This window comes from Balaenoptera physalus, assembly GCF_965194825.1.
Source record: "Balaenoptera physalus genome assembly, chromosome: 12".
In the NCBI taxonomy this organism is placed as follows: Eukaryota; Metazoa; Chordata; class Mammalia; order Artiodactyla; family Balaenopteridae; genus Balaenoptera; species Balaenoptera physalus.
The window spans coordinates 13,872,756-13,894,023 of NC_138897.1; the positions used below are offsets into that span (position 1 = coordinate 13,872,756).

The 21,268-nt window shown below is 44.5% G+C and overlaps 1 protein-coding gene across 8 annotated transcripts in view; it reads right to left on the minus strand.

The window, feature by feature from the left end:
• The window catches only part of TNFRSF11A (TNF receptor superfamily member 11a), a 161,854-nt gene that overhangs the window by 120,153 nt on the left and 20,433 nt on the right, over positions 1-21,268 (minus strand). For 4 of the 8 annotated variants that reach the window (XR_014251745.1, XR_014251746.1, XR_014251747.1 and 1 more), the window contains exons 2-9: positions 17,806-17,887; positions 15,873-15,998; positions 11,975-12,118; positions 9,001-9,094; positions 7,756-7,847; positions 5,945-6,058; positions 3,037-3,089; positions 182-941 (exon numbers count right to left, since the gene is read on the minus strand). Coding sequence is in view for 5 of the 8 variants with exons in the window: in XM_082416921.1 (XP_082273047.1) it covers positions 182-941; positions 3,037-3,089; positions 5,945-6,058; positions 7,756-7,847; positions 9,001-9,094; positions 11,975-12,118; positions 15,873-15,998; positions 17,806-17,887 (1,465 nt within the window). In the remaining 3 variants the exon portion in view is untranslated. Of the gene's footprint in view, positions 1-181; positions 942-3,036; positions 3,090-5,944; positions 6,059-7,755; positions 7,848-9,000; positions 9,095-11,974; positions 12,119-15,872; positions 15,999-17,805; positions 19,611-21,268 lie in introns of those variants that run through there. The other 4 variants (XM_082416922.1, XM_082416925.1, XM_082416924.1 and 1 more) reach the window with 4 other exon arrangements.

The window sequence follows — 21,268 nt, forward strand, 5'->3', positions numbered from 1 at the left end:
CAACACGTGGACTGACTCAAAACCGAGCCTGTAAAGAGGCTTATCAGGAGAAAATGCTCGAGCTGAACTTTTCCCATGTTAGCGTCCCTCTTTCCTGAACGGCATGTGACACTTGTTCTCAGATACTGCACAGAGACCAGGCCTTTTTGCTCAGAAGGGAGAAACCAGAAGAGTCACTTACCTGATGCAGGTGGCTGGTCACTGGCAGGGCCTCCAGAGCCAGGACCTCCCCTCATCGAGCTGGGAAGCCGTGCATCAGCCCCATCCATGGGCTGGCCTCCCGCCTCTGCCCCATCAGCCGCTTCGGGCGGAAGGCCCATGCCATAGGCGCTCTGGGGCAAGGGTCCACTTTGGGGGCAACCCATCAGGGGTTCCCGGTCCTCCCCAGCGGGGTTCCTGCAGCCTGCACAGCCATCTGCAGAGTTGGAGCTGGCTGCCCAGTGGGGGCAATTGCCACCCTCCACTTCTCTTTGCAAGTACTTTTCTGAGGACATAGGAATCCAGTCAGTCCTGCACGGAGGCTCGGCGAAGTGGCAGCTTTCGGAATCCACGAAGCTCTCTGTCCCAGTGAAGCACTGGCTTAGACTGTCATTCTCTCCCACCTCCAGGGGTTCAGGGAAAGGCGGTGTGGATGTGCTTCCAGGCTGAGTGAGGAACAATACAGAGTCTGGGGTCCGGGGGGGCCTGTCCACGTATTCGTCTTCCGTGGGAATCTGCCTGAAGGGGTCCCCCTCAATCTCGCTGACCAGGGTGAGCATCCCAGCGTCTTCTCCCGGCGCACACGGACCGCCACCTGCACACGCACCTCCACTGTCAGGACAGCACGTATCTTCAGAAAACATCTTCTGTTCCAGAGTCAGCAGTAAGACACCCTCACAGATTTCACGCTGACTCGGGGCTTCCACACGAGTGCAGCTAAGATTGCTGCCTGAGGACTCCTGCTGATTTAAATTCAGAAGGCAGAGCATTAATACCAGCGATGTTAGAACATGGGTCTGCTAAACGTGGCTGAAAATGGTGTTTATAGTAATTATTTCCACCATAACAAGCACAGATGGAACACTCACTATGTCGCCTTATTTGGGTTATTTAAGGTTAGCGGGTGGGGAGAACCCTCAGATAGAGTACAACCAGAATCAGATGAGTCTAACTGCATTTCCAATGGGATAGCACGTTTACACTGAAGCAAGGGGGAGAGCTGACCCAAATAACTTTAGAACACAGGACTTTGGCTATACCCTCAATCTAAATTTTTAAAAACCCCTGTAAACAAATATTGAACTCTGGTTAGTAGCTTTGCTTTTTGCTGTGATATGGCTTAGTGATTCTGAAACTACTTTCTGTGTATTCTGGAACTGAGTAAATGAGTAAATATACTGAGAATAATAGGAGCTGGGTTTCTTACTGTTGGAGAAGGGAAGATTCAAATACAGCTACAGAAAGACTACAATAAATCCTGTAGTGTTGGGACCAGAATTGGAGAAATCAGTATGAACTCAAGGTTTAAAGTTTATATATCTTTAGGGACTTCCCTGGTGGCACAGTGGTTAAGAATCCGCCTGCCAATGCAGCGGACACAGGTTCGAGCCCTGGTCCGGGAAGATCCCACATGCCACGGAGCAACTAAGCCCGTGCAACACAACTACTGAGGTCTCAAGCCACAACTACTGAAGCTCGCGTGCCTAGAGCCTGTGCTCCGCAACAAGAGAAGCCACCGCAATGAGAAGCCCACGCACCCCAACGAAGAGTAGCCCCCGCTCGCCGCAACTAGAGAAAGCCCGCATGCAGCAACGAAGACCCAACGCAGCCAAAAATAAATTAATTAATTTTAAAAAATTTATATATCTTTATACCTAAGAACCTAGACCTAAGGGATATAATGGGATAATTAATGAAATTTTAAGATCAAATGTAAATTATTGATATATAATAGTATTGTACCACTACTAAATTTTTTGATTTTGATAAAGGTACTATGGTTATATAAGAGAATGTCCTTGTTCTCAAGAAATTCACATGGGAGTATTTAAGGGTAGAGGAACATGATGTCTGCCACACACTCTAAAATGGTTCAAGAGGGCTTCCCTGGTAGCACAGTGGTTAAGAATCCACCTGCTAATGCATGGGACACAGGTTCGAGCCCTAGTCCGGGAAGATCCCACATGCCGGGAGCAACTAAGTCCATGTGCCACAACTACTGAGACTGTGCTCTAGAGCCCACGAGCCACAGCTACTGAAGCCCGCGCGCCTAGAGCCCGTGCTCCGCAACAGGAGAATCCACCGCAATGAGAAGGCCGCGCACCGCAACAAAGAGTAGCCCCTGCTAGCCACAACTAGAGAAAGCCGCATGCAGCAATAAAGACCCAATGCAGCCAAAAAATAAATTAATTAAATAAATAAATTTTTAAAAAATGCTTCAAGAGAAAAAATATACATATGCATATACAAACGTACAGATAGCAAATAATAAAGCAATGTGAAAATATAAACAATCGGTGGATCTGAGTATAGGGCAGGTGGAAGTTTTTGTACTATCTCACTGCTTTCCGACAATTTTGAAGTTATACCAAAATTAAAAGCCACCAAAATAACTACAGAGTACAGGAATGTGACCGCTCTTCCCTCCTAGGAATCTGTCCTAGGCAATAGAGATTGGCACTAAAATAATAATATAAAAAGTACATGGGCACAGAGATGACAGAAATGGAATGCAATACAAAGAAAACAGCATTTAGGATGAGCACTGACTTGGGCTTTGGGTTACTCTGTGGGGATCAATCCTGGGATTTGAGGTTCCATCCTCTCAAGGAAGTACCCATTCACTATTTGACTAATAATAGTTATATCAGCCAATTTTTTTTTTTTTTTTTTTTTTTGGTCTCGTGCACTTGGCTTTGTGGGATCTTAGTTCCCCGACCAGGGATGGAACCCGGGCCCTGACGGTGAAAGCGCTGAGTCCTAACCACGGGACCATCAGGGAATTCCCCCAAATTGTTAACAGTACTTAAAGGAGGCACTTAAGACTTTTAAATTTACCTTATTTCCACTTAGGCGGCCGCAAGCTTCATTGACCCAGTGCCACAAATTAGCTAGAAAAACAAAGTAAGGATAAGCGCTTCATATTATTATTTCCTATTTCTAATTCAGTATTATTGACCACTATGTCAGATCAATATTGTCTTTAAACACAATCGTCTGCAAATCTGAGAGTGAAACATTTAAAAGAAAATCAACCAATTTAAAGACTATGAAGGCATCTTCCTCCTCCTATCAAAAACAGAACTTTTTGATCTATGTAAAGACAAATATGATGCCCTAATGTTCCATCGAATACCTTCAGGCACATCTGAGGGCTGTCAGAGCTGCTGTTCTGACTAGACATTCTCATGCCCTTAGCAATTTTTCTTTGACTCTTAAGGACCCTGTTAGGTATTGTAGGGGAACAAAGGTGACGTGGGTCTAGGGGACTTAGCACAAATATATGTATGATAAAAGTAAAGTGCATGCCAGAATGCTGTGTCAGGCCCCACTGAATTCCAGTGGGCCCTGAATCCTTTTCCCCCACCCTGCTGCTTCTCAGAAGAAAGAATATGTTCTGTGGTGTGTACAAAGTATATCTTCCTTAACTTTTTAAAATAGAACTGATGAAGCTTAAAAGGTCAAATCTATGAATTAAAAAAAATCTATGAATGTATATAATACAAAGATAAAATTTTATCCCACCTCCACTGAATATTTGATGTTGAATTCACTATAAAGACTAAAGCTAAGAGGTTGTCCATTCTCCACTGGAAGATAATGACGTCATCATAATAGGTAATGATACCTCTTATGTGACGTTGCCTGGTCTATTTAACCTCTCTGAGCCTCAGTTTCTGCATCATAAAATGGGGGAAATAATAATGCCTCCCTCTCAGTGCTGTTGTGGAGACTTAGGACACGTAAAATGTGTAGAGCAGTGTTGGTACATGATAAATATTTAATATGTCAGTTACGACTATCATCGTCATTATTATTCGTGCTTATTTTCTATCACTTTAAAATTATATAAAAATAAAGATACTCCAAATAAAAGGAAAGTTGCAGCTCTTTCTTTTTAGGGATCAGGACTAGACAGTTACAGATGATACTAAAAATAACATTTGTACACAGAGGTGGTAATTACTCATAACTACTATGATAATCTCTCTCCTGGTTGACTGCAAAAGCCCTCCTTACTGGTGGGTCTGCATCCACTCTTTCTGTACCCCCAAATTTGTTTTAATTACTAAAATAGCCAAATACTAAAACCACAGGGTTGTTTTGCCTCCCTCTGCTCAGGATGGAAGCACACTTCGTAGCAGTTTCATGTCACACTGGTTCTGACTTTCTGCTCCAGCTGCGCTAACCTTCCAATCCCCCCAACTTGCTCTGCTCCCTCCAATCATGCAATTCTCTTTGCATGGAATGCTTTTGATTCTCCTTAGCTCCCCTTGGGCTAGTTCATTCCAACTTGTCTTTCAGATCTCAGGTCCTCTGCCTCCGCTCTGGGAGGCCCTGGCTGAGCCCGAGGCTGGACAGACAACTCCGTCGCCCCTGGAGCTCTTGCACCTCCTTTTCCACACTCAGCCTCATTCTATGGGCCAATCCCTGCCTTGCTCACAGAGAAGCTTCTTCCATGAGGGCACTGGCTCTGTTTGTGTTGCTCAGTGTTGAGACCCCAGTGTCTGTCCAGTCCCTGGTGGCCAAAAAACATGTGCTGAATGAAGGGATGAAGAGAAAGCTGACAGTCCCACATCCCGACTCAGTGATGGGCAGGCCCATTGCCTTTGGCATTGGAAAGATATGGCCAAAAGAGATTATCACAGAGAAAAAAACTAAAGAATAAAACACTGGGAGTCTGTTTATCTCATGAAACCATGGCTATATGAGTGAGCAATCCATCAGCATCTCTGAACATGCATTATTCAAATCCCCAGTTCCGATGTTGGGGAGGTGAAGTCGCATTAAATAACAATATTCAATAATGATAGACTTTTAAAAAAGTTAATTATAACTTTTCCTCTTCAAATACTCTCTGCTTAACACTGGCATCGTCAGTCACCATCTTCCCTCTTTAATCTTTTGGTTGCCCAGTGTTACATTAGGCGATGGAATGTTAATGGAAATAGTAAGAGATGCAGGATTTCATGAAGTCTATGGACGTGACTGTGACAGAACTGATGGAATCACAGCAAAGCAAAGGCGGACAAAACAAGTGAGCAACTGAAGATGGGAAAGGATGGTGAGACCACAGGTGCTTCAAAAGACAATGATGTGCACTAAGTTTAGGAAACCTAGTGAAGCCTTGAACACTTTCTTAAAAATTATACTTTTTAGCTTTGTAGTATAAAAGTCAAACAGGATGTGATGTTAAAAGACACTATCAAACAATTTTTTTTTGTGGAAAAACTATTCCCAATAAATAAGACGACACTTGATTATTTATTCTAAGAATAAGCACCTGCATTTTACTGAATATAAGACCACTTAATTTCAGAATTTTAAATTCACCTATCAGGGTAACACCCCAGTCAAAACTTTCCATCTGCCATTTACCTGAACATTTTGTCTGTTTTAATTAAGTAATTAATTAAATTTAAGTAATTAAAAATGTTTGTATTCTAGGATAAATGCAACCTCTGTATATCTGACACTATATAATCTATACAACAGTCATTGGTTTCCTGCACCTAGAATATTTTTGTTTGCATATACATAAACAGGCACAATGGATTTTTGTTCGTTTGTTCATTTGTTTGTTTTGCCAGAGAACAATGAACTAGGTATAAAGTGTGTGTCACCTTAGTTTAAACAGATCACCAGAGGCAGTCAGAGGGCAATATACGCCTCTTCATAGCATACATCTAGAAATATATCTATTGGCTTTAAGATTCATTTTCAAACCCCACCATAGGCACAATACCTGTTAGTGCTTTCCCTTTTTTCCTATAGTAAACACCAAAGATGACAGCAGCAACTAATGCCACAGATATGAAGAGAAGCAGAATAATTAAACTGGGCAAGTAAATCTGGGGTTCTGTGTTGGAAGAAAATGAGAAAAATGGCATTAAAGATTGTTTATTTTTACTTTCTCCATTTAAAAACATAACCCTTTCAGTCAAACCCCAGAATCAAGGATGTTGGTGTGGAATACGAGCAATAGGAAGGTCCCCGACCCTGACTGTAGGTTTGCCAGGGAGCGCTCCCGTTCCGAAAGGTGACATCGACAATGCAGCCCAGCCCTGCCGGCTGCCAGAGCTCTGAGGGGCCAGCCCAGGACCGTATTTAAATGCTTCTACTTTAGAATAACTCTAATAGGGATGACCACACCATCCATCATCTTTGCTTACCTACAGAACACTTCACTCTCTCCAGGGATGGGCTCTGGAGGCAAAAGGAAGCCCCTTATCAAATCTCTTTCCAAATAACAACATGGCACCAGGGTTTTGCTGGTCATGAGAACAGAGCCACAGCCATCCTGCGAAGTGTTTCAGGTACTTCATCTACAATACAATGTGGACTCAACCATTTTTTTCATCCCCCCTTGATCACTTAAATGCTAGTACCTTTATACTGTAAGCTCTTGGTTTACATGACCTGGTTTCTGGACTCTTGCCTTTCCTCTCCTTCTTTTTTTTTTTTTTTGGCTGCATTGGGTCTTTGATGCTGCACGCGGGCTTTCTCTAGTTGCGGCGAGCGGGGGCTACTCTTCGTTGTGGTGCGTGGGTTTCTCATTGCCGTGGCTTCTCTTGTTGCAGAGCTTGGGCTCTAGGTGCACAGGCTTCAGTAGTTGTGGCACACGGGTTCAGTAGCTGTGGCTCACGGGCTCTAGAGTGCAGGCTCAGTAGTTGTGGTGCACGGGCTTAGTTGCTCCGTGGCATGTGGGATCTTCCCAGACCAGGGCTTGAACCCGTGTCCCCTGCATTGGCAGGAGGATTCTCAACCACTGCGCCACCAGGGAAGTCCTCTCCTTCTGTCTTTTTTAAGACAATTTTTTATTCCCTCAGTTATTTTTAATGTGCTCTTAATGGTCTTTTTAAAATGCTGCTCTGACTGTGCAATTCCTTATCCAGAACGCTTTGATGTTCTCCTGTTTGCCAAAAGGTCAAAGCTAAGGCCTTGATTTTCTTAGTCAATGTTCATAACCCCATCGCTCTGTGGCCTAGGTTCTCTTGCCTCATTAGAAAGGTTTTCTTGCCACTTATGCCTCCTCCTGTGCTGTGATACCTGGACCCACCTTCACAGCATCTCACTCACCTGGGTAAGCAGCTTCCGCCATTAACTGTCAACTTTCTGTCAATCATTGAAACTGTACTTGAGATTGATTTGATCCACAGGATGTTCCAGAAATAATGATAATTATCTTCTAACAAGTTGCTAACTCTGGCTGGTGACCAAAATCTCCCATAGGTACCCTACTGTGACCACGGTGACCACCACCATCCTATCACATTTGGGCATTTTAATTTATGTTTGCACCTCAGTTTTCTTTCTTTTTTTGGCATATACGAATAAATTACTAGTTATCCATTCCACAGTAGAAAATTATCAAATAAACAACATATCTGGAATTAAAATACTAATAAAAATGAAATACTGAGCTGACCACGGATAGGACGAGATGAAAAGGGAGAAATGGACGCCTCTGGATACAGCATGTAATTCGGGAGAAATCTAGAAGAGCTGACTAGACTGGGGCACGTCTACCCAACCAACCTGCTCTATTCAACATACCATTTGGTGGTTTTGTAGGTGGAAGAGAACTACAAACCACATCTGATTTATCGGTCCCGTGACGTGCTTCTGTCTCTCCAAGAATGGTACAGCTGTGAGGGGAAAGGTAGGTAAGAGCTTTGGTTTTATAGTCTTATTAAAAAAAAAAAAAAAAAAGCTACAAAAGATTCTATCCCTTTCGATTGCAAGCTCATTCAGGAGAGGAACCAGGTCTTTGTGGATGTTTGAATCCCCAGTGTCTATCCACACATCATTAAGGTGGACAAAGGCAATAGTTACTACTGCCAGTGTTCTCTAAGAACTACTCTGAGAGCATGGTCCAAAAGAGAAAAGATTGGTGTCTTCAGTAAAGAAGATTCCAAATTCAATTACCATAGCTAAGTGATAAACTTTGGATGAATACCCTTTCGAAGCTGAAAACACAGAAAATCTTTTCAAAATAAAACTTGGATAAGTGGATCAGAAAATAAATATTTTACGAGAATTAATTTATTGGGAACTGAAAGAATCATGACATTGATTATGAGTATTCAACAACAAGCATGCCATGAAAGGACTCAGGAATTTCACTCTGGATATACTCACATAAGCATGAGATAGTATATAGAAAAGATGATTCATTGCAAACTTATTTACTACTGCAAAAGACTGCAAACCACTTAAATGACTCTCAATAGAGAGCTTATTAAATAAATTATGGTACATCTCTATGATGACATACTACGTAGCTGTAAAAAGCCACAAAGATCTAAGTGAACTAATATGGAATGAGCTTCCTTCAGGATATATTATGCGGAAAAAAACCCCTCAAGTGTGTAAACATTTATTTAAACAGGAGGCTTCTATTTGCACATACACCACACACACACACATCTTTGTACAAGTAAACCAGTGATGCTGGGAAGCTGGGAAAAGTGGGACTGGTGAGTGATAATATGCATCCTAAGTAATTTGCAACTAAATAAGGTTAGAAAAAGGGAAAAAGCAGCTGCAACTATAAGTCAAAGCTTCAGTCAAACTGAATCTAACAAGCAATACACAACTCCTGTCACACATCAGGGTGAAGATCGGCTGCACTGGTTTATTTCCCTCACGCCCAATTGACAGACTTTTTCTGTTGTGAACCTGGCTTCCAGAGGAAGCCTCATCAAACTGAATCAGTCTGTTTTCAAAACAGATGAGACAGCAGAGGCTGAGTTGGGTTTAAAATCAACAAACCCTCTGGGTTCCTTTGTTGTCACTTACTTGGTCCAGGGTTTGCACTTCTCTGTGGAGGAAGAGGCGTCGGAGAAGTAGCCTGTGAGGCAGGGCTCGCACACCGTGTCCTTGTTGAGCTGCACTGTCAAAAAGACCAACGGACAAAAGAACACAAGACAAACGAGGACACTTAGAGATCGGCCAGGAGGACGGTCCAGAGGACCAGAGATCAAAAGCGCCCCGCCTGTGTCCTGCCTCCCCATTCCCACCCTCACCACCTGCGGCTGGTGGCTGAAGTCCTCACAGACTTCAGAGGGCCCGAGACCCCACAGCAGGTGACAGCACTGTGTCCAGAGGGGAACTGGCTCAGTGTCAGGGCGCCAACGCCAGATCTGAATTAGATCTGAATTAGATCCAGCTCTCCGGTCCGGACCCTCTGCCGGTCAGAGCCACCGTCCTGGTCACCGATCCTTTGTTTCCTGGCCAGGGAGCCTGCTATCTGTTTTGTTTTAGTCAAGCACCTGTCTGTTCTCCCCTGTCTCCCCTTTGGGGCTTACACCAGGCTTTGGGTACAGAGAATGGCAGCCCATTTACCGCTTTTAAAGGAAACTTCTTGTCTTGACCCTTTCTGATCAATACTCTCACCAGTCTAAGTATCGGAGTGTTGACAAAGTTTTCAAAAAAAAGAAAAAAGAAAAAAACGAACCAACCTACACTATAGGTCTCTTTCTCTTAAACCAAGGGCTGGTAGTAACAGTTTTCTATAAAGAGCCATACAGTAAATATCTTAGGCTTTGCAGGCCTTCTGGTCTCTGCAAATTACTTGTAGTGTGAAAGAAGTCACAGATAATGAGTAAAAAAAAATGGATGGGGCTGTGTTCCAATAACATCCTATTTACACAAACACAAGTGGTGGGATGGATTTTGGACCCCCGCCTTAAGCCATAGCACTGAAAGCAGGAATTGATCCTGGTTAGTAAGCTGTCTTCACCTCCCTCATATTCCGCACTAACTACATTATCAAAATAGGAAATGTCTCAGATTTCCTATGTCTATTACCTTTACTGCAATTGACACATGATGACCCTTTGGTAATTCCAGTAAAGAAGGACACTGGCTACCATGTGATATCATAATAAGCAACTGGCTTGTGCCAAAACCACAAATTACTCTTGAAATTAGTAGCACTTCTGTGGTTTATTTTCATGAATAAAACCCTAAAATAAGGAATTACATTTTCTTTGTCCAAAGTCAAGTGGGAAGTACATTCTTGATTTCTGCAATTGCCTCAATAAGTAGGGTACCCACCCCTTACTCTAGCAATTTGATTTGCCTTGAAATGATATCAACAAAGGTGCATTTAACATCTAGTCACTCGTATTAATTCAAACAGCTTTTACAAAGATAAACACCCTCTGGAAGAGTAACCCTTAAAAACAAAGCGACTTCCTAAAGGGGCTGCAAGGCACGAAGAGCTGGAAGGGACACGACTTTCACGTCTGCTCTTTGTAACACTGACCTGCTGGGGGCATCCTGCACATTCTCCTTTCTCTTTTTTCCTTTCCCAATCACACTCCCACTTTACAAAAGAAGGCACACTTCATACCTTCTCCAAATCCTACCATAGTGCCAAACTTCTGAGATGCCAAACAAAGCAACAAGTCAAAATATTGGTGATGGAAAGCTCCTGCATTCAGAGCACCTCATTACAGCTTCTGTCTTTCCCTATCTATTAAGGGCAAGGGTGTGACAACAGATATGGGGCATTTGGGATCAGGTTCAGTTGTTCCGAGTTCAAATATACTGCAAGGCAGGGGTAAAATTTTCAGTCATCCACGTCACCCCCTCTACCCTCCACCTATTGCTGAAGAATGCACCATTTCCAAAGGAGCAAAGCAGAGAGAACACTGACCAGAAAAAAAAAAAAAAAAAGCAGAAAGGGACCAGCACCTTTTTTCATGCAGCTAACAAACTTTTGGAAAGGCTCTGGGTCTTGCCTATATCTCAGAACCAGAATTCAGAAGGGAGCAGGCTGTCATAGGGAGATTTATTTTAGTAATTAAAAAATCGTCAGACTTCTTCCCACGAGAAAGCCTGTCTGGTTTAATTGAAGGACTGACTGTGTCAGACTCTGTGATGGACATTTTCCTCCATACGAAATGAAATGAATAATATTTTTAATTCTCCCAACCCTGTGTTTTACTTTTATAATTATAGTATAGCAAAATATAATATATTCATCTTTTGGACCAACTGTGTATAATAATAACTGTAGTAACAACTCAGTCCAGAAGAAATGTTTTTAAGGTTAGAACCCTGAGTCACAAGAAATTTTTAAAAATTAAAATTTCAAATAGGTGCATTTTTTTTCATGTGAAAGAGTATGAAAAGGTGATTAGTATAAACCCCCCCGAGCTTAAAAATACATTAGGATAAAACTCTGTGGGGAAGGTGAAATGGGTACAAATCAAAGGAGAGAAAAGAACTACATAAAATTTCCAACAGTTAAAGACGATCGGTGCATTTTTAAATGGATGATGATGGCTATTCAGTTGCTATCCCATGTTTTGATTCCGCTGAATATTTTAGAAAGTGTAACTTACTGCTGTTCCAGTTCCCTGGAAACTAAGTCCTTAAGCGACTCTTTCAATTTGTAATAAAAATGTTTAGTTGTCTATTTAAAATTTTGGCAGGAGGTGCACGGCTTTTCAAAATTCTCCAAAGAGGGTGCACATGTTTTAAAAAAAAGTCTGGGGACCCCTGCATGATCCGGTTCCCCCCTTAGTGGGCATGGGAAGGTTCAGAAGGAGAAGCCTTGAGCAGAGCGCGTGGGCCGAGCTCTCACATTCCCCTGGAGGCGCACAACCGGGGGTCCGTTCCCAGGGAACCCTCAGCCCCCTCCAGCGCCCCTTGGTCCCGCAGAGTGTGATGACTCAGGGAAGCCGTCTGAGAGGCCGCTTTGGCCTGGGGGTACTTGCACGGCTTTGGGGAGCGCCGCCACACGCGGGACCCCGGCTCGTACCCGGGAGCCGGGCGCCGAAGCCGGGCGCGCACTCGGCGTTGCGGCGGCAGCAGCGGCAGTCCTCGCTCCAGTGGTACCCGGCGGTGCAGGCGCAGCGCCGCGGAGCCGTCCGGTTGCCGGGCTCCACGGCCACCAGGGCCTTGCCTGCGGGAGAGAAAGACGGGGCGGTGAGGCAGCGGGAGCAAGGGCGGATACACACCTTCCACCTCGTGCCACTCGCTCTCCAGCACCACCAGCCCCAAACCACCCAGACCCCCCGGACGCAGCGCACGGATGAATCACTCAGCACGCCGGGATTCAGGAACTCCCAAGTTCCCCCTCACACTTCCTGTGCTGGCACTAAAACACCCCAGAAGGTTTTGTTGTTTTTTTTTCCTCTCTCTCTCTCAATAATTAAGAGTCTTGTGGTTTTTGAAAAGTCAGTTTTCATGGTGGTAGGAAGATTAAGGCCTGGGGAGTTTCTGATCATTGACTATTTTGACGAATGCAAAATAGTCGACTTCACAGCTTCTTGAGTTTTAGTAAATTCAAATGTGATAAACATTCTTAACACCAATGCTAGATCAGACCTAAGAGATTGGGTTTCTGGAGACTGGGGGTTCATCTTGGGATCCTGCAGGGCCGCAGGATTATTCAGTCCTGAAAACAGGCGTCACTGTGGGATTAGATACCGGCAAAGTAAGGAGGTTGGGCCTGGCGACATACTTGGAAATTAATCTCTCCCCCCAAACTAAGGATAACACGTTCGTTGTCTCTTTTCTCACAACACACAGCAAAGTGCTCTCTCCTTATCTCAAACCTCCTGGCCCTTTCCAGTTTTTGTGGAATAGAGGTAAATGCTCACACACAGTCGACCCTCATTATTCGCTGGTTCATATTGGCAATTTCGCCTACTGGTTAAAATTTAATCGTAACCCCCAAATCAATAACTCCTGGCGCTTTTGCAGTTATTCTCCAACACACGCAGAACAGCGAAAATTTTGAGTCACTGGCTGGACATGCATGTCCCCCGCCAAGGGCAAACGGGGTGACACTGCCTTCTAGTTTTAGCTCTCACACTGGAAATCAGAGTCCTTTTTGTGGTCTATTTAGTGTCCTATTTTGGGCATTTTTGTGTTTTTTATTGGTGAGTTCACTGTTTAAAACGGCCCCCAAGCATAGGGCTGAAGTGCTGTCGAGTGTTTCTAAGTCCAAGAAGGCGATGATGTGTCTTCTGGAGAAAATCCATACATCAGATAAACTTTGTTCAAGGCTGTTTATTGTGAGTTCATTGTTAATGAATCAAAATATTTCTTAAATAAGGTGTCTTTAAACAGAAACACATACAAAATGAGGTTATGTTCACCCACCCAGGAGTGGTGGTTCAGTATTTGCTAGCTCAGTGTTTGTGGTGACTTTATAGAACATAACTACCATGAATAACAAGAATCACCTGCACACACACATGCATACATGAAACAACACAATAACATTTATTTAAAACGGACCTCCTACTCCTCCTAGACATCCCCATCTCACCTGGATTGTCCAAACAGCCCTTGTACTTTATATTTCTGAATACTTATCAGAGTTTGTTATGGACTGATGTTTGTGTCCCCTCAAAATTCATATGTTGAAATCCTAAAACCGCCCCCCCCCACAGCATGATGATATTAGGAGGTGGGGGCTTTGGGAGGTGATTAGGTCATGAGGGTGGAGCCCCCCATGAATGGGATTAGTGCCCTTATAATAAGAGATGGCATAAAGCTTGCTTCTGCTCTCTCTCTGTTCACCACCATGTGAGGACACGAGAAAGTGGCTGTCTTGAAACAAGGAATAGGGGACACACCAAGAACCCCGCCATGCTGGCACCCTTATCCCAGACTTCCAGCCTCCAGAACTGTTCGGTATATATATTTGTTGTTTAAGCCACTGAATCTGTGGTATTCTGTTATCGCAGCCTGAACCACCTAGGACAGAGTTCCAAGAGAAAACAAAGAAACCAGAAACCTGTTCCCTCCTTCACTGTCTCAAGTTATAACCAGCAGGGAGGGAATGCTTCCTGTTCCCATTCTTTTCAGACCAGAGCTGGGTGAACCTGAGAAGTCTCCACTCCCTTCTGTGTCCACTCTCCGAGGCCCAGGTCAGCTCTGAAGCACCAAGACCAACTTGCATAAACATGGACATACTGTCTGGAACATACAGACAAGTGTCATTTTCCTTGGAAAATTCGAATTCCGGTATCCCACTCAAAAGTAAGTGCATGTGGACTTCCCTGGTGGCGCAGAGGTTAAGAATCCTCCTGCCAATGCAGGGGACACGGGTTCGAGCCCTGGTCCAGGAAGATCCCACGTGCCGGGGAGCAACTAAGTCCGTGCGCCACAACTACTGAACCTGTCCTCTACAGCCCGCGAGCCACAACTACTGAAGCCCGTGCGCCTAGAGCCCACGCTCCGCAACAAGAGAAGCCACCACAATGAGAAGCCCCCGAACCCCAACGAAGAGTAGCCCCTGCTCACCGCAACTAGAGAAAGCTTGCGTGAAGCAACGAAGACCCAATACAATCAAAAATAAGTAAATAAAATAAATAAATTTATATATATACATAAAAAAGTAAGTGCATATAAGCCTGGGTGGTTATGAACAATTTTGACATATTTTTAAATATCTTAATGCACTAGGTTTGGGGCTTTAATCAATTTTGGCAGTAGACAGAGTGAATCTTTCTTTCCAAGAGACAGCAATGAGTCAAGCTCATTACTAAGCAGTGGGAAAGAAAAAAGACTTGATCAGATGCTTCTGCTCAATGGAGTTTCCATGTTACCTTCTCTGGACAAAATCTGCCAGCTATCTCTAACACTTTAGAAAAATTACGATGTTTAGAAAAATGCTTATTTCCTAGTTCTCTCTACTGAAAAAAAAAAAACAAACCTATATACAAGGATCAATCCAGTAGCAATGAGCCTTCCCAGCACCCAGACTGAAGTTGCTAAATAAGAAGTTCTGCTGAAAGCAAGGAGAAATCCTTGGAGAAATGGCTGATTCCAGCTTCAGGGCAGGAAACGTCCAAGATGAGGCTGGGAGCAAGAGAGCTCAGAAAGACACCGGGGGCCACATCGAAAGACTTGGGGGCCACCTGGGAGAGGTGAGATAATCCAAGCACCAGTAAAACTAGTAACCGCAACAGATTAAAACACCTCAAATACGTAAATGCATGAGTTCATAATATTCATACAAATCCTTTGGAGACGACTTGGTGATCGAGTCATTATTTTGAAAAGTGGTAAATAAAGTTACAAGCATTCATTCTGCCTTTCCTGTATATACTGTACTTCAGGGTAACAACCCGTTGATGAGGGAAGTTTCTCTTTAGAAAGCATTCCAGCCAATAAAGGAAGAAGGGATGATGGAATTAGAACATCACCTTTCTGCAGCCCCTAATGAAAATGGATCTAGGCCATGATCATCAACAGCTGCTAATGTCACCCAAAAGAGAGAGAAGCAGCTACTTTGTGAGTACTGACATCACCACATATGCTCACCTTTTAAGGAGTTTTGTCAAAAACAAGCAGAAAAGCCCAGATTCTGATCAGCCTTCTAGATCTAATAACCCCTTTACAGGAAATATCGGAGATATAAATATTCAGATATATATATATATATCTGAATCACTTTGCTGTATAGCTGAAACTAACACAACACTGTAAATCACCTATACTTCAGTAAAAACAAAACAAAACAAAACTATTCCAGAACAGAAGTTCTACATGAAGAATTTTAACACAATCCTTCTGGGATCCGAAGCACATCTTTCTGGGGGTCTGTGGTCAAAACTTCTTCCCATGGCCCCTAAAAGAGACAGTATTGCTGTATCTAAAAATATCATTTATCCACACAGCCTCCAACATGACTGACTCACCTGTATCACAAACTTTATGCAGCAAGCATTTATCTTCTTCATTCCAGGTGTCCAGGTATTCATCCGGGCCACAGGGCAGACAGACGCTTTCAGAGGTAGCAGTGCATTTGGAAGACAAGTACTTTCCTTAAATTAGAAGGGGAAACATGCACCAATCAAAAATACTCCTTCCCAAAAAAGCCAACAAATCAACAAAAATGCACCAATCTGGGAATTCCCTGGTGGTCCAGTGGTAAGGACTCCGTGCTTTCACTGCTGTGGGCCCAGGCTCAATCCCTGGTCAGGGAACTAAGATCCTGCAAGCCACGGGGTGTGGCCAAAAAAAAAAAAAAAAGCACCAATCTACTGGAGCCCTTACATGACCATGATCCCAGGACATCCCCCAAAGGTAGACTGATACATGAGATAAGACCACATCTCACAGTGAGGGCTCCTCAGGCCTCCGGGCTGGCTCAGATAACCTCTCCTGGGTTTGCTCTGCCTGTGTTCATGGCAGTCTTTTAGATCTTCTAAGTAAAAGACCACCCCTTCCACCCCAAACCTCTGCTGACTAAGGAAAAGAACTATGGTTTTCAAACTGGTGCCTGCAGAACTTGAGGGGTTCCCTGGGGGCTAAGCAAGAGGAACTTCCCCTCACCCCTCCCCTCCCATCTTCAAAACCCCTCTACTGTCAACCTGGATAGTTAACTTCTTTTGTCCCAAGTATACTGTGGGCTCACGGTTAACTTAGTTTGATCAGAGAGTAATACACACACACATAAAAACACACACATGCGTGCATGAAAATCACTGGATCTTCATTCTACGAACCCAAAAAAATATTTGTAGCTGAAATATCTAAAGGATCTTGTTATAAGGTAAGCACCTTTTCCTCAAAGCTCTCCTCCTCTCCCCAGAGCAGTGAGTGAGTGAGGACCCTCTGGACGTGGGGCTTCACTGAGGCCATAGAAACACCTGGTCACCTTCTGGCAGAACAACTTTGGGGAAGTGGTGACCAGTCCACCATCTACCCCTCAGCAGGTATTGTGCGGAGGAGTTATAACAGGGTTTCGGCAATTTTTAGCAGTGATTCTAGGATAGATTACCACCCCCATCCCCTGCTGATTTCTGTGAAAATAATACTTTTTTTTTTTTTGGCCACACTGCATGGCTTGCAGGATCTTAGTTCTCCCACCAGGAATCGAACCTGGGACCTTGGCAGTGAAAGTGCCGAGTCCTAACCACTGGACTGCCAGGGAATTTCCCAAAATAATACTTTTAAATAAGAGTTGTATCTCATATTTTGAGAGTTTGAATCACAAACTTCTGAAACAGAGTTTCAAAAACCATCTTGGGGGGCTTCCCTGGTGGCGCAGCGGTTGAGAATCTGCCTGCCAATGCAGGGGACACGGGTTCGAGCCCTGGTCTGGGAAGATCCCACATGCCGCGGAGCGACTAAGCCCGTGAGCCACAACTACTGAGCCTGCGCGTCTGGAGCCTGTGCTCCGCAACAAGAGAGGCCGCGACAGTGAGAGGCCCGCGCACCGCGATGAAGAGTGGCCCCCACTTGCCGCAACTAGAGAAAGCCCTCACACAGAAACGAAGACCCAACACAGCCATAAATAAATAAATAAATTAATTAATTAAAAAAAAAAAACACAACCATCTTGCCTTCTCAAGAAACAGCGTTTTGGAAAGCTGGTACTTAATTCATGGTCCAGCATGTACTTAATTTAAGTACCAGTTTCTGAAATTGCTCTTGATTTTTAAGTGATTTCATCTACTGAGAGAAAAGTTTTTGTCTTCAGAGTGACAAACACCACTACCTGCCACTGCCGTAAAACACCTACCCAATTTCTTTTTTTGTCTGGCAGGATAGAAATGGTTCCTTAGATTAAACAAAGAACCCCACCCACTTCTGGAGGACAATGACAGGAGGTTTCGAAGCACAAACCTGGTTCACATTTGCGACAGCATCGCCCCAGATGCTCGTAATGCCTCTCGCTAGTACACGGAGAGGTGAGCTGAAAAGTCACCTAAAGAGAAAATGCGCATCAGGTAGAGATTAGGCACAAGTTCTTTCTAGAGAAAACAAAAAGTGAATTACTGACTCACATTTCTGAAAAGTGTAAGAAATCACCATAAACAGTCCTGATAATACCACCTCCCTCCCAAAGATGTCACTTTCTTATTCTAGCCCATTTCTCCCTAACAATGTACAAAACCAATGATTCTGGCACCAAAATCCATTTAAGCATTTAAAATAATTTCGGTCATGCTCATGGTAATAGGTCGGATGAAAGAGAAATTTACAAATGGTACACAGAAGGTTGAAAACCGCTTTACACAACCCACGTACGAAATTGGTCCCACTTCTGTGTCATCACATGGTGGACAGTTTGCTCAGTCCACTTTGGTCATAAAACTGTAGGAGGACAGAGTGGGGCCTCTTAATACGTGTCTTATACCAGGGGAGGCCAGCTGTGGTCTTACAAGCTAGCTCTGATTTTAAAAAGATGCTTAATACTGCTTACCTTTTAAAATTTTAAACATGCAGAGAATCTGAAAAAGTGGGACAGCAAGGGGTTACAGGAAGCCTTCTGGCTTACAGCCAGGAGCCCTGACCGACCGTCCGCTGGCTGAGGGATCCCCGACAAGCTGCTTCAGCTCTTGGAACCTTGTCTCCTTTCTGTATGATTCTAATACCAATATTAATTTCCAAGGCTGCTCATCTAAGCAGAGCAAAACAAAAAGCCAAGTCCCCTACAATCACTGAGATTCTTATCAGTTTGCCACAGAAAAGCTCTTTTCTTTATCAGCTTTCTCAGTGTCAGAAAAAAACCCGCACATTCCTGTTGACAGGCAGGCAGTGGAGTTACAGACTGAACGATGAAGTGGAAGCGTTGGGCTCAGCTGCACAGACTTCACACTGTGCATAGCAAGGGTCCGCTTCCCGCTGGGTCCCAGGGATCCAAGGTTACAACCTTGCCCTCAAGGGACTTCCGCACACCAGGGTGAGTGCTATGACGGAGCCAGGCGGGTCCCTCCCTCGGCTGCAGGCCAGGGGAGGTGTCCCAAGGAGTGTGACAAGTGAGCACAGGCTCACAGGATAAAAAAGAACTCAGCCAGATGAGGAAAAAGGAACTGGCCCGTGGAAGTGGGGGGCAGGGCAAGGAAGCTGTCTTTGGCAGAGTATGAGATGTTCAAACAGGGATACTGAGGCCTGTAGTGGCATGTCGGGTGGGGCTGGCAGTGGAAACCATCAGCAGAGTCCCGGGAGACGACGCCAAGGACGGTCAGAGCAATCAGAGGGCTTCACCTGCCTATTAAAGAGCTTGGATGGGAGGTGTAGAAATAGTGTAGCTTGGAAGAAGCCGTGCATCCTCACAATACCTCAGTTATGAAGGAAGTTTTCCAGAGAGAGCACCACACCCAGAAGAGCCCAGGCTAGCTGAGTAGGGTGCACAGGACGCCCCCAGTATGGACCTCTCCGACCTCCCCCAGGCCAGGTAAAGGGCTTCTAGGAGGGCTGGGGCCAGGGACAGTTACTCTGAGGCTGATGAGAAGGTCAGATGTGCTTCTGGAGCCAGGTATGCCAGGAAGGTTGTATTTGGACTTGCTTCCGAGACCTGTCTAACACTCTCCGTGGAGCCCTGATAACATGGATTGATGTTCCCCGAGCATTCACCACAGGACGGGGTCTGGTGGACAGTGCAGTGAGCCCACTGAACATTAGGAAGAATGATGTAACAGAAAGCACCCCACCTCTCCTTTCGGGTCTCTTTTTCTCTTTGTTTTTATAGGAATCTGTTTCTCTGTGCCTGGCACGGTAATGTGTGCACACAGAAGAAAGATGCACAGAGGCAAAACGGTGAAGCTGAATTCGGTCACTGCAACTTTCGTCTCACAAACAGGATCTGTCTGAGCCTGATGATATGTGAGCGCTCCTGCGATGCTGATGACAAAGGCAAACAAGAGAAATGTGTGGTTGGAGATAAAGGTCGATTGCTTCTGACCCATAAGAAAGCTGCAAGAGTCTCTGTAAGCACAGACTTTGTCTGTATTACAGACACAGCTTCTTTTTAGGGGAATTTGGTAAAAGGACTCCCATGAAGCAGCAGCTCAGAAGCTCTGTCAGGTGCTACAGGCTGTGCCCGGGGCTCCAAATCCTGGTACCTGGTGAGCATCACTGACCTGAATGTGTGGACTATTTGTTTACACGTTGAGGAGAGTGGCAGTGATTCATTCAACCCATCCACCGTCTAACCCAGGAGCGTAATACCTCCTAGCAAAAATGGGGGAGCTACTGATTCCAGAGGTGACCAGATGTCCTAGCTCTTAAACAGATTTTCACAGACTATTCTTTAGAATCCATATCTGTCTCCTAAGCTTACTGTGCCTTTACACCTGGACATGTCTTCTTTTTTAAAAAATGGAGATATAATTCACATACCATGAAACTCACCCTTTCAAAGGGTGCAATTCAGTGTTTTGTTTTGTTTTTGTATATTCACAAAGTTGTGCAACCACCGCTGCTGTCTAATTCCGGAACACCTTCATCACTCCAAAACTGATATGTCTGCTTGACACAGCTCTAGGATTACAGATCTTTTAAGTTGCATAAGCAATTCTGCTACTGGGAGAACTGGCTATGGTGAGGCAGAAAATTATGGAATTTATCTAATTTAAGGTATAGCTTAAACTGAACCCTACTTTATTCTTGAGTTACATCAGATACTTTGCAGTACACCTTCAAACCTTCAAAATGGCAATAAATATACAACTCAAAAGGCAACATACATACATAGTTATGGTTAAGGAAATGTGGTTTGTGGGTAAATAAGAATCTGGAAAACTCTCTGTAGGAGCCTACACCTTCAGAAGGCAAGATGTGCCTTTGTTGTTCTTTTCCTTCTCTTGCCCTGCCTCTCTGCTTCTAAGACGCTCTCTGCTTCTTTCCCCCACTGGCAGAGCTGCAGCTCTACGATGACCCTCTTATTAGAGGGTGTGCAGCTCCCCGGACCTCACACAGCATGTAAAGCTTGCCCTGTGCTGGTCTCACTCTGATCCCGAGCTCCACGTCCAGGAACCCTGTGGTTTGCTCTCTGCACTGCAGTCCCCGCATTTGTAACTATTAGGAAATCCAGATCTTGGACACCCTGGCCTGTCACCTTTTGCTGATCCCCTGCGCACTTGTCCCTCCATGATACACACCAGACGGGCTCTGCCTGCCTGCCTCCCCGATCCCAAGTCTCCGCGTCCAACCTTCTTGGGCTCAGTTTCCGGTTAGCCTGAGCTGGATCTCCTTGACACCAGCCTCTCTCTGTCTGGATAGACTGCCCAGTACATCCCCAGACTGGCGTTTTTTTGATGTGAATGAACGGATGCCCTTCAGCCCCTCCCAGTCTGACCCCTTC